Here is an 18,020-nt window from a genome sequence, read left to right on the forward strand (position 1 = left end):
CGTTGAAGATGCTGTGCAAGGCTGCAGATGGGATGATAACCAACCACTAGAACAGACTCTGTAAAGTCATAGGAGTTTGCTGCTGGCGGGTACGTGCATGGTGTTTTTGGCAGTGGTATCACCCAATATGTTGCAGGAGATAACCGGCTCTCTGGGTGGGATGTGCCAGATCAGTCCTGCTCATCCTTCAGTGCAAACACGGTTCTAGTTTCTAACAAAACCAGGAGAAAACAATTTGTCTGTGTATCATTAATGTAATTGATATTTATTACTTTCTTTACAAATTTCAGAATGTGTTTTGGTTTTGGATGCCGGGTTTAAATCACACCCGCAACAGGCGCTGCTGATTGTTTGTGTCTATTATATTGTCCTGATAAGCTTGGGCAATGGTTTTCACCTTCCTGATGCGAGTTATTGAGATTGATTGAAGCTCTATGCTTGTCCTATCCAAAATACTATGTAATTAATGTTTCATTATGCTAATGCATGCAAATTGAGTAGTATGCATTTGATGGGGAGGGGAGAGAACAAAAAGGATTAAAGAGTTCACCCTAAAGTACAAATTAATTTATTGCATTACTAAATGGCCTCCAAGGAAGGAGGAATGCATTTAAGAAATGAACAAATAGGAAAACAAAAAACCCCCTGTCTAAATGTTTTGTCTTACCCAGAAGTAGGTTTATTCCGAGCGCTGCCATGTGTGTTTGAGCAGCAGCGTTTGTGCTATAGGCTGGTCTGAGCTAGGATGCTCTTAAATTTAGCATAGAGTTGTCATTCATGCAGTCGGGGTTTTGTTTGTGTTTCTTTTCGGTTTTAATCCCCTTCACTTTCACTTCTTCCTTGGATCCGTTTTCCCTAAATGCATCGCCATTTCGGGGGGGGGGGGGGGGAATCAAACTGTTGAAATACTGGCTTTGTTTTTGCTCCTTCTGCCTGTCTCTCTGGCTTAAAGCTCTTCCAAGGGATTTTCTTTTTCACTAACTAATGTGTTCGTTTGGTATTTTAACAACTTATCTCTCCTCATTATTTCTTCATCCTGCTCTTTATTCTTTTACTCACCTGACATCTTTCTTTCTCTGTTGCATACCTTTCTGTGTCCTTGCCTTCTCCAGCTATTGCTCTCCTTTGCCCATTCATCTGAGCAGCGATGTCTGTTCCGTGGGCTTAGGTCTCCTTTGGGCAGCCTGACTTTTTTTCCACAATGACTAGTAAAAACCTGCATCTGGCCAGATCTGTGGGCCTTTTCGTGTTTATATTCCACTCAACTCTACCCTTTCAGCTGCCTTCTGCTTGGCTTGGATTCAGCGCTGGATTGATTGTTGTTGTTGTCTTCCTTTCTTTCCTTTCTTTCTCGAAGCTTCTTGGCTGTTCATTCCTTCGCTGCCCGGGGGTGGTGGTGAGATTTTCTCTTCCTCCTTATTCTTAGTGTTGCTCACTGCTCTGTCCTGATCTCCTTGTCCTCTCCCCCATGCATTTTTATGTTATCTAGGTGACTTAGTCTAATAACAACATGATTGAATAATTTAGTTGACTTGATTTTTGTTTTGTTTTCTGCCTCTACAGTTACATACCCAAAACTTACTTCTCTTTGTTCACCTATATTTAGTCCCGTATCTGCAGCCAGGTGTCTCTTCTGTCTTTTTTTCTGCTGGTCTGGACTGTGAAATCACAGAATGGTTTGGGTCTGGAGGGACCTCAAAGACCCCCCGGCCACCCCCTGCACCTCCCCCCAGCCCAGGTGGGTCCCAGCCCCAGCCTGGCCGTGGGCACTGCCGGGGACGGGGCACCCACAGCTGCCCCGGGCAGCCTCTGCCGGCGCCTCCCACCCTCACGGGGAGCAATTCCTTCCCAGTACCCAGGATAAATCTCCCCTCTTCCAGTGCAAACCCATTCCCCCTTGTCCTGTTGCTACAGGCCCTGGTACAAAGCCCCTCTCCGGCTTCCCTGTCGGCTCCTTTAGGTGCTGGAAGGTGCTCAAAGGTCTCCCTGGAGCCTTCTCCAGGCTGAACCATCCCAGCTCTCCCAGCCGGTCCTGCCAGCAGAGGTGCTCCAGCTCCTTATCCTACCCATGGTCTCCTCTGGACTTGCTCCAACAGCTCCATGTCCTTCCTATGCTGGGGGCTCCAGAGCAGGATGCAGCACTGCAGGTTGGGTCTCGCCAGAGCAGAGGGGTAGAATCCCTTCTACCGAAACCCATCTGTGGGATGCAGCGGATGGAAGTGCTGTCAGGAGGAGGCTGGAGCTTTGAAGAACCAGTGGAGGAATAACTTTCTTTCATAACTTACTAGACGAAGCTGTTGCACTGTAGGTCTCAGAGACGTGAGAGAAGGCCGCTTTTGGCATACTGTGCCTGTCGGGATGGAGTTTCAGCCCTGTTCCCTAGGGCCATGTTCAGCTGACTCCTCAAATCCACTATTTTGGAACTTCTGATTGGCAAAGCTGAAATGTGCTGTGTTTTGGATATCTACTTAATGGTTGTGAGAGCAATTTCTTTATCAGAAAGATGGTATCTGCTGGGGAGAATGCAGAAACCAGCAACACGCTGGTGATGTGACGTACCTTGGAAACAAACTTAATGCAGCCTTCTCTCCACTGGAGGCTTCTCCCGAGACCTTGCTGAAAACTTAATGGGGTTTTTCACAATTATGGTAATAGCCTAGTCGGTAATACTACTTTCAGATGCCTTAGAACAGTTATTCTCCAGGAGTTTGCATGTTGGCTATGCTTTTACATTTCTTTAATCTTGAGAAGTATGTTAAATGTGATACATGGGAAGTACCAACGATGCTGGGCTTCTGTCCATAGGTGCAGTGCTGTATCTTTTTTCTTTCTTTGTGGGACTCATATATGCAAATTGGCAAGTGCAGGTACTGGTTGTATCGAGGCAAGCTGACAAAACCCAACAAACGATATGATTTTCTGGTAATGTAATTAAAGCATTTGAAGCAAAAGCACATAGCGGGGGGAAAAAATGCACTGTGAAGTCAGCACAATTCATTGTTCAGCAGTTTTCTCTGGGTGCTCAAAATAAAAATCCAATTTGCTGTTGTCGTCAAGAAAACACCAGGCTCTCTAGGTTTTGCACAGGTAGCAGCGAGGTCTGCAGAGGCTGCTACCTGAAGTTCTGGAAGGCTTTGGACCAGAAGAGATGCTGTTATCTTGCTGCTGTGAACAAATCTCAGTCCTCCCCAGATGTGCTGTGCATCCTCTGTGCTGTATGGAAAATGATGCTTTCACTTTGTTCCAGGGATAACGATCTTCTGAATTTGTTCCCATGAACTGGTAGTTGAAATTGGTTTATAAGCTTGAAGAAGTGGTGTGTGTACTGCAGGGCTTTTTGGTTGGGGAGACTGGACTTTGTTCATCAAGCTGAATTGGCTAAAATTAGGCACTGAGAATCGCTCATACTGTGCTAAGGCAAGCGTGCCTGCCCCTGGCATCAGATGATCTGCTCCGACACCATGAGCTCTGTCTCCAGAGGCTGCCACAGACAGAGTTTCACTGAGTGCACGAGCCTGGCAAGCAAACCGTGGGTGCATGTAGTTGAAATAATTTTATATAGCCTAGCCAGTGTGCCTTCTCTGCCCACACCGGGTTAACAGCAGGCAGCTGCCGGCCGCCTTGGTCTTTTTTTCTTCAATAGTTGTGCTCTTGCCTTCTGCCTTGTGCTTTGATGTTCAGTTCCAAGAAATCTGATCTGGCAGAGGAGAGTGATTTTTCTTTTTAAGGGTCAGTAGGGCAAGCTGGCTCTTGCATCTTCCCACTTGCTGGAGCCGAAGTGAGAGAAGCCCGGGTGGAGTAGGGGAAGGAGTGCCCCATTTGTGGCCAGAGATCACCTGGTCACCTGTGGAGCTGCTCTCCCATTGAGTGGGCTATCCCCAATATTGTTGCTGGGGAAGGAGTCAGATGGGGTCCAATCGCTAAGTGCTTTCAGAGCCCTCAGTAGTCAGAGGGGTGGTGGAAAGGAGCATCTGTGAGTGTGTGCACGCTCATTCCATCAAAGTTCGTTTAACCTCTGCGGCCTGGCTACATCTGAGCACTGAGTGTGTGAGGTGATGTGGCAAACCCAAGTGTTGCATGTGGGTCACTTGGTCTCATATACATGGACCTTTGCTTGTTTGGTTTGCGAACAGGTTCGTTTAATTTTGCTTTATGCGACAGATTTTAAAATAGAAGGGTGTCTTGAACATGGAACACAGGATGATGGATTTATTCCGTGCTCTTGGACTTGGCCCTGCTAAAGCCCTTTTTCTAGGTGTTGCTCATCAATCATACCCAGCAAAAGTTCTTTGTAACTGATGTTTTGGGCACTCTGGATGTAAGCAGTGGAATACTGCGTTGTGGAGGTGGACTACCCTAAGTGATACCCCCCCCCCCCCCTCCCCCCCCCCGAACACCTTGGTTTTATCAAACTAAAGCTTTCAAGTAAAACAGCCGGCCGGTTGCCGCGTGTTTGTACCAATTCAATGAATATGGCAGAGTTATAATGGAGTAGTTACAAGCACTTTTACTTCAATGCAGTCCAAAATTCTGTGATAGCACAACTTAAATATTCAATCAGCTTGGAACGTCATGACAAAGTCCTGATAAAAATTACGTATTCATTTTTACATAAATGAACATACATTTTACATAAAAATTGAACAGTGTACCACGTGTGTTGCATTGTACATTTCTTGGAGCAGGAGTTTTTATTTCAACATCTGAACATCAAATGCAGGCGTGAGGCAAGAGGCAAGATTTTCAAAATTTCATAGAGCCGAAATGAAATATTTAGCACCCCAGAAGGCACATCATAAGTTATAATAAAAACATTAAAGAGGAGAACTCTTGTTTTAATATATATTAAGCTTCATGTTAGTGTATTTTGGGCAGACAGACAAAACTGTATCAAGTTTTGCTGTGTATGCTGCGTTACCTAAGCATGTAAATAAATGCTTAGTAGCCTGGCCATTAAGCTAATATATGCAGGCTCTGCAGATGAAGGGGGGGGGGGGAGGGGGAATCCTCTGAGAAAATGTATACTCTGAGTGTCCATAAATACACTTCACTGTAATAGACTTAGTTCAGCTACAGTGCTCTGCTACCAAATTTCAGTTAGACTTGGGGGGTATTTCTGCATCCGCGGATTTCAAATGGTCTGTGTGCAGAAGTCTTATTTCTTAATCTTTATTTGGAAAAGAAGAAGGCTCCAGGGGTGGCCCAGTCAAATGCTTTTGCAACTGTGACATCTCTTCCCTCTCTATAATGGAAGCAACTGATGCAGAACATGAAGGGGAAAAAAAACCCCATCCTGGAAGATGGCATTCCACAAAGCCGGAACAGAAAGTGGAGGATTCAAAGCAAGGGACTGATTAAGCAGCACATTGGAGATCATCTTTTAAATGTTAATTTCTTCTATGGCTTGGAGAATGATAACCTTGGAAGTTACTCTGATGTTACCTGTCAGGGCAAGAAGCCCATTAGTTTTATTCCTGTCTCACAAAGCAGGTCATCGAACAGGGTAACATCCGGGTGGCTAAAGCAGTGAGGTACTGACGCTGGGGGTCTTTCACCTGACTTTTCGTTTTCCTCTTTTCTTTGGCTAAAGGATGCTCAGGTTTGCAGGACTCTTTTTAACGCCCTTGAAGTCCTCAAATGTGAGAGTGCTGGACCTTAACAGAGAGCTGTGAGTGTGCATGTAGAAGGTGGAGCAGCTATAAGGGCGCTTCCCTTTCTTATCCTGACTTGTAAAGCCTCCGGGAGGGAGTCCCAGGGAAGGCAGGGGGTCCCAGGCAGCTGCAAGGATGTCCCTGCTGTGGTGCAGGTGGTGGATGAAAGGGTTAATAACCACTATGGGTGTGGGTTGGGTTCTGTAAACTAGGGAGCATCAGCCTGGGGCTGGGTGTAGATGTGGACAAGGGCGTTTTCCACATCTCTGTGACTACTGAAGTCCATGGCCTTTTCTTAGTTGTTTAATGACTTGGAATTCTGAGGGGTTGCAAGTAGGTGCTGATGGAAAACTTCAGGGCATTGGCAAAAACAAACAGACAGGGAGAGACCCGCTCCCTCTGGGAGAAAACCTGGGAGTGAAAAACACAAGCACATTCTACAGCTTTAGTAGAGCTCTTAATGTTTATTTCTCCTGCCTGGGTGCTGCCTTTTTTTTTTTCCTTTTTTTTTTTTTCTCCTTGCCTTCTCTTTCGGTTGAGCTATTGCAGTGGGGCTTAAATTGTAGATTTAGCATCTCTTTTAAAACTGGTCCGTTTCTGAGCACGTATGAAGATGGCCAAGTAGCTTGATGTTGCAGCTGTTTGAGAGAGGAGACACCCTAATGTGCAATGGCAAAGGAGCTGCCTCAGGGCTTGGAGGGATATTAAAGAACATTTTGATCATCTTTACCTTTCCAGCTTTGAAAAAGCCATGCAATAGTAGCTGGAGAGGCAGTTTTGGAAGTGGCGCTCCCCAGTCTGCAAAACGTGGGAAGAGAAAACACGCTGCAGTGAGTGCCCTGGGAGGAAAGGCATCCTGAAGCTGGAGGGTTGTTTTGATCACCTTCTTGGGGTGCGGGGAGTTTTGGCAGCAGGGACCCAAAGGGTGTGGAGGAGCAGCGTGGGTGTGGGGTGCTTTGCCCCACTTCCTTGGCTGCCTGCCCCTGGGGTGGCAGTCGCAGGGGCAGTGCGTGGCTGGGGCTTGGGCACCAACTGAAATCTTGGTGTTTTTAAGCAAGACTAGTACTATATAGGAGAGAAGCGATCCAAGGAAATGCTTTTTAGGTTTGCCTTAAGCCTCAAAGTACACCTACCATCAGGAAAAGTAGGGGGAGAGGTTGCAGTTTTTGGTGTTTTTTTGCAATTCTTCCCTAGGCTCAGTTCTGTTTCGAGGTATGTGTATGGATGTCCACACCTAAGCATGTGCTGTCATTGGTGAAGATAAAATTAATACGGAAATCTTCACTCAGAAATTCACATTTCCATGGGAAGAAGCCCCCAATAATAAGAAACATTAAGTAAGCTTTTTTTTTTTTTTAAGCATAGTGTTGAAATAGTCTTGGCAGTTTGGCTGTTACAGTGTGGTCAAAGAACCTTTATGAGCTGTGCTAGCAAAGCTTGGTTTCTTGTGGCAAGTTTAAAACTCTTCTTAATTTCATATGTGGATCTTCTGGTGTGTGGGTTTGTTTTTTTTTTTTTTCAAGTGACAGTCCTTAGTTTTAAGCACCTAGAAGGTGGGTGGGAGGTGTGATGGGATCTAATCAAGTCTGAGATTTCTCTCCCTTAATTCAATGAAGGCTGCAGCTGTTTATCCTGGCTTATATTGTGAAATCAATTACTTTTTTTTTTTTTTTAGGTGCTGAAATAGGTTTATGTATAAGATGTAGTGTATTCCTTATACACTGGTCTAGAGGAGTCAGGTTTAGTGTTTGCTGCTTGAGGTAGAAATGGAGGAGAAGATTCTGGTGAAGTCAAGGGTGCAATGCCATGATGTGGTATTGGGAGAGCTCTCCAGGCTGCCCTGACTTCAGATGTAATGTTGTAGTTGGGCTCATGCAAATAGGTGGTAATGGGTTTTCAAGTACTTTTCTACCTTTTTTTCCCTTCAGCACTGACCTTCTACAAAAACATGGCTGTTGGATTCTTACCCTTCCAAGCAACATCTTCTGAAAAGACATGGTCGTTTTTGTTCAATTTCTAAGGTGTCACCATTACCTCTATCTTCCGGAATAATATTTCCAAGAAGATTTGAATTTTCCTCACATTCAGAAAGCTTTCCAGGTTATTCAAGCTGTTAGGTTCCTTGTAGTCAAGCAATTTAAGTTAAATACGCCTTTTGCAGAGGATGTGAATAGCTGAAATTGCAAGTGAACTGCAAGGGTAATTGCATGAAAAGAAAGTTAATCTTTGTTTAACTTCTGTAACTTCTGCATTTGCTGCACTGGAAGCTGTCATAACCCCATTTCTCCTGCAGCAGTGGATTATTTACTTGTGATAATAGCCGCATAAAATCATTAACATGCTGTCATAAACAGCTGTGTTAAACTGTGTTACAAGTCTTGGTGGCGTAAATAAATGTCCAAGCAGAAGCGCTGTGATTTACCAACAGAACGCAGTTGCCTTTGGGAGCAGGGAAGGTAACACGGGCTTAAGATAACTCTTAAGGTAACTCCATTGTAAATATATTTCTGTAATGTTACCCGTGTTCTGGAGCAAAAGTGCCATGTGCCGATGTGCAGCTTTGGGTCGTAGTTTTGATGTGTTTTTTCCAGTAGCTGGAATCGGAGCATTAAGACAGATGGAAAAACAAATCGAGATTAGACTGTTCTTCTCGGTGTCATTAGACAATAGATTTTATTCCGAGTTCTTGTGGTGCTATTGTTACTGTGCTTGAAACTGTACAACTTGAAGCTTCCAACTCTTGTGTTCTCCTTTTGCTAGATCTTATTCATTTATTTGAAGCCACAACTCTTGTTTATATGCTTTGAAGCGGAATCTGGTACCTGGCCCCTTTGGTTAGTGTCTGAGTGGAATGAGGTACTTGACAATAAAATTAATTTCTATAAAGGAAATACTGAGTAGCTATTTATGCATTGTTATACATATATTCATAGGAAGCTTTGGTTTGAGGTACAAAGTAGAAATCATATTTTTTGAAATGAAACATTTATTTATTGAAATAGTTAAGAAATAAAAGGGTTTGTGGATCTTTATCAGGCTCCTTATCATGTAAGTTTTTGTTTTCACTTGCTTTATAAAGCAAAAGGATTCATTTGATGAAGAGGGGGAGGGAAAAAAGCCATTTTTGCATTCATATGCAGCTGTTCCAAAACTCTGTTCCCCCCGTGCTGGAGCATGGAACAGTGGTACTGGGATGGAGTTGGGAATTTGGGGAGCAGCCTGTCTGGGAACCAGAGGATGCACTGGGAGGTGCCCCCCTGTGTGGGGTGGGATGGGCAAGTCCATGATGCCTCGTATCTTATGGTTTTGCTGTTTCAGGTTCACAGATCAAGACTTTCACATCGTTGAGGTTCTTGACCGAGCCTTCTGATGCTGTCACCATGCGTGGAAGCAACGTGCTGTTGAATTGTGTCGCAGAATCAGACCGAGGAGCCCCAGTTATTAAATGGAAGAAAGATGCGGTCTTCTTAAACCTGGCGGTTGACGAAAGGAGGCAGCAGCTGGCCAACGGATCACTCTTGATACAAAACATAGTCCACTCCAGGCACCACAAGCCAGATGAAGGTGTCTACCAGTGTGAAGCATCTCTAGAAGGCATTGGAGCTATCATCAGTCGGACAGCTAAGGTCATGGTAGCAGGTAGGGAGAAACAGTCCTACTGTTTGGATTGCTAAGAATACTCTTTGTGAGAAGTTGCTTTTTTTTTTAAAAAAAAAAAAGGACAAAAAACCCCCCAGTATATAAAAAGCACTTCAAGTGCTATGGATTTTCTTTTTTTTTTCCTCTCTTCAAAAGAAGTAACGCTAGATATGACAATTCTGCGACAGTAATTTATTTCTGACAAGGTATTATTCTTGTTTAAATATGTCTAATCACCTCTTCATTGCTCTATCTGCTGCATATTTATTGTCTCCAAAATAGATGAAAGTTCTGAAGTTAGAAATTAACTGCTTTTCTTGAATTGAAGATAAAAAAAAAAAAAAGCACCAAACTTCTGTAGGGCACTGAATGTACAAATTTTATGGTTTAGGGACTCTTTCATAGACAAGAACTCATTATGCAGCTTGCTGGAATTGGCAGCTTCTTTGTATTTCCTTTAAAGCACTTGTATAAGTATATGGCAGCGGGAACAGAAGTTTGTTACCAGGCATCTGAGAACACTTGGGGCTTCTCATTGACTTAATATAGATATCTGCTGTGAAAGATGCTTGTCTGACGTTTTCAAGGGGTCTTTTGCCTTTTCATCAGCCTGTAGAAGGATGTAGCGAGTCCTCGGTCATCTCATTATTGGGGAGAAAAATGGTTGGGAATCCTTGAAATAAAACCTTCCAAGGAACACCAAATCATGTGGTAACTGAGACTAACTAGAATGTGCGAGAGTTCAGCATAATTTTCTTTATGGCCATTATTGAAGAATGTTGCCCGTTCTAAGGGGATGCTTTTTGTTTCTGCTTGTTGGATGGATGGGAGCTACTGTGTATTGCAGATCACTGAGTTAAACCTGTTCAAGAGCGCCCTGGTTGCCTTGTCCTGCCGAGGATTGCGCCGCATCCCCAGGCACTGCCTTTGTAACCTTGAGAAAAGAGAGTAAAATGTCCATCCTTTCCCTAACACAAAAGAACAATTGGTGCCTTCAGAGCACAGGTGAGCTCAGAGCTGTTCAGGCACATGGGTTATGCGAAGGAGCAGTGTGTGTTTACGTTAAGGGAATGCTGGAAGATAGGCTGTGTTGAAGCTCTCAGTCTTACCTGGCTGATTTTCTCTGGGCATCCAGTCTATGCTCTAGCTAGTCTTGCTGCCCTGCCATGTTTTGAACAACATGGGCAAGGAAAATAAAATAGGTTCAATCCAGTTTGGTGCAGGAGCTCTACAACTTTTGGCCATCCTGGATCTTCTTAAACTCTTACCGGTTCCTGTGGGAGGGAGCCCAGGCAGCTCTCTTCTCAGCTGGTCTCTCCAGTATCCCTCATGAACTCCGTGCCTTTTCCAGTCTTAAGGTCCTTTAAACTGAAGATCACTTTCCTTCTTCTAAACCCTTTCCTACCAGTTAGAAAAGGCGCATATTTTTTTCATGGTACCTGATCAAATCAGCTAGTAAGAGTCTCAGCTCTTTCCTAATCTGCCTCCTTCCCACCACTTTTCTGTGTGAATATCTGGTCTTTTAACCTCACATCCTCAGCTGTGAGTGTACTCCTGTGCTATGGTCCCTGCCCAGGGGATGGGGAGCCCCACAGATATGGAGAAATGGGCCATTCTGTTGTCAGGTCTCACCCTCGGATGGAGCCAGGCTTTGCCAGGGTGGGCTTTTTGCCAGTTCAAGTTGTTACTTGGACTTGATCATGGTTGTTGGCAACCAGTAATAAAATCACTCTAATTATTCTTTTTAAGTGAATGCACATATGTGAGTTTCCTGTTGTGCTGTGTAATTTTGAGCTTTTCGTCAGAAGAACTGTGCTTTGCATGGCAGGTCCTGATCCCTGCAGTGACGGGGGTGAAGTTTGGGGTGGGGGGGGCTTACTCTGCTCAACAACTATTTGGCTGAAACTGGAAGAACTGCTAATGATTTCTGAATTGGCAAGACAGTGAAAAGGATGAGAGGCAACGTACACAAACTGAAATACTAGATGTTTGTTTAAACCTAACTATTTTTCCTTCAAGGTGTGATCACATGGTGAAATGGGCTGCCCAGGCATACTGTGGAGTCTCCAACTTGGAGACTCAAGATCCAGTTGGACACAAGGCAATGCAACCTGCTGTAGCTGCCCTTAGACCATCTCTGTAGGGGTCTTCTGACCTTGATTATGATTTTTAATTTTTTTTCTTCTGGTTGTGTGAAAATGGTTCATACTATAAGGTGGCATTTAATGTGTATGGCATTTAAAATTGGCAACAGCTTCAAGCGGAAGTGCTGCTTTGCTTTCTGAAGGACATGTATTCCTGAGCGAGCAGAATTTTTGTGTGGGTTTGTGTGTGGTGTTTTTTGTGAGGGAGTCGCTGTGCAATGTTGGCAGAACATCATTGACTTAAGGCACTGGCAGATGGAAACACAGCAGAGCAAAGGGAGAGAGGGCAAGAGGAGAAATGAAGGTCTCACACTCCAGTATGTCGTGTTAATCATTGCTTGGCAAAGCAAATAAACTTCCTATGTTCAGAAAAGCCTGCTCATACGGAGACAAGGATTGGGATAGGGTAGAGCTATGTTGAACGTTCTGACACGTGAAAACAGAATCTTTTGGATCTGTTGGGTGATGTAGAAGGTATCGTTGCCAGACAGGCTTTGGCGGGAGAACCCGATGCTCTCGTCCAGAGGAGTGGGTGGTGGGATGGTGGGACGTGTGATTGTGCTTTCCTGATGGGTGGAAGACTCTGTTGATGTCAACAGTAGGTATCCTCACCTCACTCAGTCTCCCTTTTCTGCACAAAACTGCAAAGGAACGATCGTGAGCTTTCATTTTCAGGCAGGTTTTAAAAGGAGATTCTTCCCCTGAATTACAGTCTAATCTTGGGTAGCGTCGCGTCTCATCTGTCGGTCTGTTCACAGCATTTTAAATAGTCACTGTGCTCTTTGGCGCCATAGAACACATCAACATTTATGTCTTCGGAGGTTAAGATTACCACGCCACTGGAATGCATAAGGGGCATATATCTTTCCCTCTCGCCATAAAGACTCGGAACGTGATTTCACTGTGCTTTTTAAAGCATTAACAGTCAATAAAGCAGTCACCGCTAAAAGGTAACGGGCAACTCCATGCGGAACAGGCTGCTGGAGGGGCACTGAAAGTATATTGTCCTTTTAAAGGCCGTCCCCTTAACGTTTTCATGACTTAAAGTGCTTTTGATAAAGAAAATGTAGCAAATGAAAACTGTTTTTAATCAGTCAAGGATTTTATGCATCAAGCCTGCCGTGTGTGAGAAGATAGACTGTTTGTAAGAACATCTCAAGGATCCTTACGGCCCCAACGTGCTCCAGTTGTAAAAGTGTTCCAAGCTGAAATGGAAATGGGGGCACTGGAGAGAATCTAAGAGCTGCTTCCCTCTCCAGCATCTTAGTAAACCTCCCATGTTAACAGGCTACTGATTATTGGTATTTCTAGTAATCAGGAGGGTTTTGGAGAGAAACTTCGCTAACCTGTCCTTTGTCTCTGTTTATGGACTGTTGCAGGATCAGCCCTTCAAAGGCTCTGGCTTGACTGTTTATCTGAAATTTATCTGAAACGCTCGTGTTTCAGAGGATGATCAAAAGTGGAATCCATGGTTCCTTTATAGGGGAATTCCCACATTGGAGCATCCAGCCTCTTGGTGCACACCAGCTCTCTGATGTGATGGGAGAGGAATTTTTTGTGTGATGTAGCGGTGACTTAGAACTAGAAAAGGATTTATGTTGAAAACTATTTATAGTAACTGTTTTCTTGTAAAAAAGAAAAACCCACCCAACCAACAAAAAAAGCCAAACCACCACCAGCTCCCCAAAACCCCTAGAACCAAACACCACCAAACCACAAACCCAAACCGAAGAATGGATAAACTGTGGCACAGCTGTAGATACATTGAGACCAATGTCCTGCCTTTGGTCATCACCAGTAGCAGATGGATATATATTTTCTCTATAGTCTCTAGCCATGTAGTCCATCTGAAGACTCTTTCAGTTGTCAATGTGGGCTGCATGTCAATAAATTATTGAGTCAGAAGTGTAGCACTTGGGTGCTTAAGCGCGCTTTTTTTTTTTTTTTTTCTCCAACAAATTGACCTTAACCTGTATATACTTTCAGCACTCCGTTCCTTGCATGGGTATATTGCCACTGATTCAATCCCATCTGAAATCAGAGGTTATTTTGGAGGGGGAAAAAAACCCCCACAACAAATAACCAACTAGAAAAATTGTTTAAACATGCTTTGTCAAAATTTGAAAATATTTATGCTCTGATGAGGTCAGTGGGAAGCGCAGCTGGCCTGTGTTGCCCTTTGAGCTCCTGAAAGACTTAATTTTGTTAGAAAGTTTCAACTTGGTGTTACGGGAGGTGTCACAAGGTGTCACCTGCTGTGCAGTCTCTCTAGGCTTCTCTCTCATGGAAGAAACTTTCACAGTGGTTAATATCCTGGGAAGAAAAAGCAGGAATTTTCCAACTGTTACTCCAGCCCGCTTTATAGTGGGACTGAGCTGTGTGTGTTGAGCAAGTACCACAGAATAAAGAAAACACATTTGTCCTATTTCTCCTTCAGCTGAAGGTCAGCCTGGACACTCCTAAACCCCTCAGCCAAGCTTCAAGACCTTTAAATAATTTAAAAATAATTTGAAGTGGTGTTTGACGCCATCAATGTGTTGTTCAGCTTTGAGTGTGCGACTGCTGCTCGTGCCACCATGTTTTATCAGGTGGCTTCACTGGTATTAGAAAAAAAAATAGTAAATGCAAGGAATGTGTTGTAACTATGTGGGTAAGAATCAAAACTTTGCTGTGTACTTGTACAGACAGAGCACCAGGAGACTCCAAAGGGACAAGGTAACTGAAGTGAAAAATTACATCCTTTTTTTCTGTAGTATTTCTGGTGGTTGCACCTTGGGCTTTACCGCAGACCTTAGCAGACACCTAGTTGGTAGGACAGCTGTTGAACCCAAGGTTAGAGCCTGGCAGATTGGAAGAACTTTTAATCCCACCCCCCCTTGGGAAGGCAAGGAAGCTGTAACACAGAATTATTTTTAGGGTAGTCTAAATTCATTGATAATTCCAAAAGATCTATTTGAGTGCACACAGAATGGCTAATAAATGAGGAAATATAATATTAGATACGATTGCCTACCAGCTTTTTTGGATTTTAATGACCTAAGGATGAAAATGAATGAGTGACGCAACGGGGTATTGCTTCTAACAGATGATGGGATAACACGGGGAACTTGCTATAACAAAGTTTAGGAAATAATGTATGGGATAGACCACATGTTGTTTACTCTAAAGTGGTGCCTATTTCTCATCCCCTGCATCTGTCGTGGGGGTACTTTTTTTAACTAAGGCAGAAAAAATACTTTCAGGCATTAATCACTTGGGAGGTATAACTTGATCTATAACAACTAAAATGAGCCAATACTGAATCTTTTTATTCCTACCCTTTTTGATACCTAATCACAGAAGATTTTAGGCTATTTAATGTGAATTCATAAACCATAATAGAAGTAGTGAACAAAACTACAACAAACTCCATTTCCCTCCCAAACTCATTTTGGCTCTCTAAAAATTGATTTTTTTTTTCCCTGATAAATGGCAAAATAAAAAAAAGGCAAGTCTTTAATAACTGTAGAACAGACGTTCTAGCTGGAATATTTCGTTTAAAAGTATTACCCCTTGACAGGTAATTCAGCAAAACAGATGGATGTTTATGAACTCTGCCAACAGATTTTTTTCTCTACTACGCCTTTTTATATTTGCATTTTATATGACTACATAGAGCATGCACGGTGTGTTCTGGGGCACAGAACACCACTTAGGAGCCTGTCAGGAATTGGTTAAGTCTGGTGTTTGAAGACTAGCTGATTTAGATTTCTTCTTTCCCCTCCCCCCCCCCCAATAATAATAATATATGCCTGTGGGACTGCTTTTTACATCACTTGATGACCTATATAGCTTTTTTGATTAATGAATGGATGATTCCTGAGTGCTCGCTCCGTACAATCACTGCTGAATGTTCATTTGTGTTTGTAAGACCCACATGTGCCACTCCAACAAATGTATACTCTGTCATGCTATTAAGGCTCATTAGCATGTTTGTATTTAAAGAGAGATGTGAAAAGTCAAAGGAAATATCAGGAAATCAGGTAAATGTTAGACTCTTTACATGCCACACTCACTTGGTCGCAGGTTTTCTGACTGATTTGTGCATTAGATGCACCTACTTTCCCTGGTGTAAAAATGGGAGTGCAGGGAGCTAAGCAACGAAAAAAACCCTAACCACAAAGCCCAGCATATTTAGTAAGGTAGTTGTCCCTTTGATGTGATCACTGATTATTTTTTTTTCCCTTTAAATGGTAATTTTCAACTTCGTTAACAGTTATTGCTTTGCCTGTTCTAGGCGAAAGGCTATGGGAGAGGTTTCTGTTCTGTATGGCCACTCTTGGGCAAGAGGCTTTGAGTTGCATCCTTAATTCTTCCATATGTTTGTCCTAGCTTCGATCCTGTGGAGCTCAGGTGGCTCCAAGGTGCCTCGTATACCAAGCTGGAGCAGGTCACTCCGCTTTCCCCAGGTAAGCTGTGATGGGATCTCTCGTAGTAGGGCAGGAGCTGTAGGTGATGGTTTCCCTCCCTTGGGAGTAACTTCTATGGAAGAAGGCAAGATGCTCCTGCCTGTATTACTTTGATACTTAATTGACCATTGAATAGCAGAACAATTATCTTGGCTATCTAATCGAGTAAAAATTCAGGAAAAAGTAACTGGCTCCTTGTGGTTCTTTGTAATCACGGTTCCCACGAATTACTGAAAGGTTTTGAAGAGAATTATCTGTGTTTTGTGATGCATATCTACTGACTTTAGTGCCGAAAGAAATGTGGCAGGCAGCTTCTGCCCCATCACTGAAAATATCAAATTATGCAGTCTGTAACAGGTAAGAGGAATGAAGAAACTTTGGAATATTTGGAGCCAGTCATCAAAGCCTGTTGGGTGAAGAATCAGATGGAAAGGGGGCTTAAATGGCAAGAAGCAGAGAAGGCTGAGCATTATATTGGTTATTATTTAGGTATGGTGTAGATAGAGTACAACTAATTGGATATTTTGTATAACCTTCACTTTAACCATGCAACTTGAAATATTTAAAGGTAAGAAAATTACGAAAGTTTAATTAAATCGGTATTTTATTTAGCTATTACAAAATGATTAGAAGTAAAGTGCCTTCCAGTGTGCTAAGAATCCAGCTGCTTGGGGCTGCGTTGGAGGTGAGGGTGAGGAGGAGCAGGTCTGTGATGGCCCCATTCAGGTAACCCAGTTCTGGCTTTCATGCGTCGCTCTATTCCCACTCGTGACATCCTCCCTACTCCTCATTTTCCTGGGGTTTTCTTGTTTGGGGGGGTATGTTTTTTTGTTTTGTGGGTTATCCCCACCCCAGAAAAATCAACCTTTCCATTAACCTGCTCCCCTCCCTGCTCCCGCTGCCCCTGTGATCTGGGAATAGCTCCACTGTGACGTTCCCCCAGTTGTGAACGAGCGAGCGAAGAAGTAGGCCCCATTTGAAGGTACACATCTGTGCTGATATTCCCCCTTACATTCAAGTGCCTGAACCACCAACATGATAATAAGCAGAAACACTTTCATCACCTTTTAATTTTACTTTTGTTGTTGACCGTAAAATTGCCGTGGGGAGCAGCTGGGGAGCAGCATCTGATGTGTATCTGGGCACGTTACTCTCGGGTCTACTTTCTGTCAGGAGGAGGACTAACGAACTCTGTATTTATCCACACAAATAAAAAGCTCTCTGTTCATCTGCTGAATGCTACAAGTCCTGCAGGACCCCTGAGCAGTGGGCAGAGGCATATCCAGGTGCTGGATCCCATTGTGTCACTCTGGCAAAGGTGCCTCTGGATTCATAACCATCAAGGCTCCGCTCCGCGTTCCCCTCTCCTCTCCTGTGAGGACTGAGGAGAAACCCAGTGCTGGGTAATAAGAGATGCTTTGAGACAAACTTACTCTTTCAAAAGCTTATTTTCTACTTAGAGCAGAGCAAAGGGTATTCAGCAAGCATCAGCGTTCTCCATTGCCTAAATGTCTTCCTGGCCTAAATGTCTTTCCCTGTACCAGGACACCATGTTTCATCCTGCTTTGTGTGTCCAGTTGCTCAGTGCTGTCTTCTCCTGCTGGCTTGGGCAGTTGTTGCCTACCAGCTGTGCTGCTGGGATGCCATGTAGCCGGGAACTGGAGCTCTGCTTGGAGGTGCCCCCAAGGAGGTGGTGGGACAATTAGTGCTGTCCCCTCCACAAGCTTAAACTGTAACTGTGCATATTTTGCCTGCCCATATAGAATCATAGGACCGTTTAGCTTGGAAAAGATGTTTAATATAGAGTCCAGCTGTTAACCCATCACTGCCAAGGCCACCGCTAAGCCCTGGCCCCGAGCGCCACAGCTACAGGTGTTATAAATCCCCCCAGGGCGGGTGCCGCCAGCCCCCCGGGCAGCCTGTGCCAGCCTTGGCCACCCTTTCCGTGACGGGATTTTCCCTCATTCCCAACCTAACCCTCCCCCGGCACAAGGTGAGGCCGTTCCCTCTCGTCCTGTCGCCTGTTCCCTGGGAGAAGAGCCCGACCCCCCTGGCTCCAGCCCCTCTCAGGGGGTTGCAGGGAGCCATACACCGCAATCCTCCCTTCACCCCCTCCTTTGCAGCCAGGTGTCTGAGTG

General features: G+C 44.1%; 1 protein-coding gene across 1 annotated transcript in view; it reads left to right on the forward strand.

The window, feature by feature from the left end:
- The first annotated feature begins 9,031 nt into the window (after positions 1-9,031).
- LOC119141008 (netrin receptor DCC-like) overlaps positions 9,032-18,020 on the forward strand; it is a 171,522-nt gene continuing 162,533 nt past the window's right edge. The window contains exon 1 of the mRNA XM_037372663.1: positions 9,032-9,290. Within this exon, the coding sequence (XP_037228560.1) occupies positions 9,032-9,290 (259 nt within the window). The remainder of the gene's footprint in view (positions 9,291-18,020) is intronic.

The sequence above is a fragment of the Falco rusticolus genome, chromosome Z (genome assembly GCF_015220075.1).
Source record: "Falco rusticolus isolate bFalRus1 chromosome Z, bFalRus1.pri, whole genome shotgun sequence".
Lineage (NCBI taxonomy): Eukaryota > Metazoa > Chordata > Aves > Falconiformes > Falconidae > Falco > Falco rusticolus.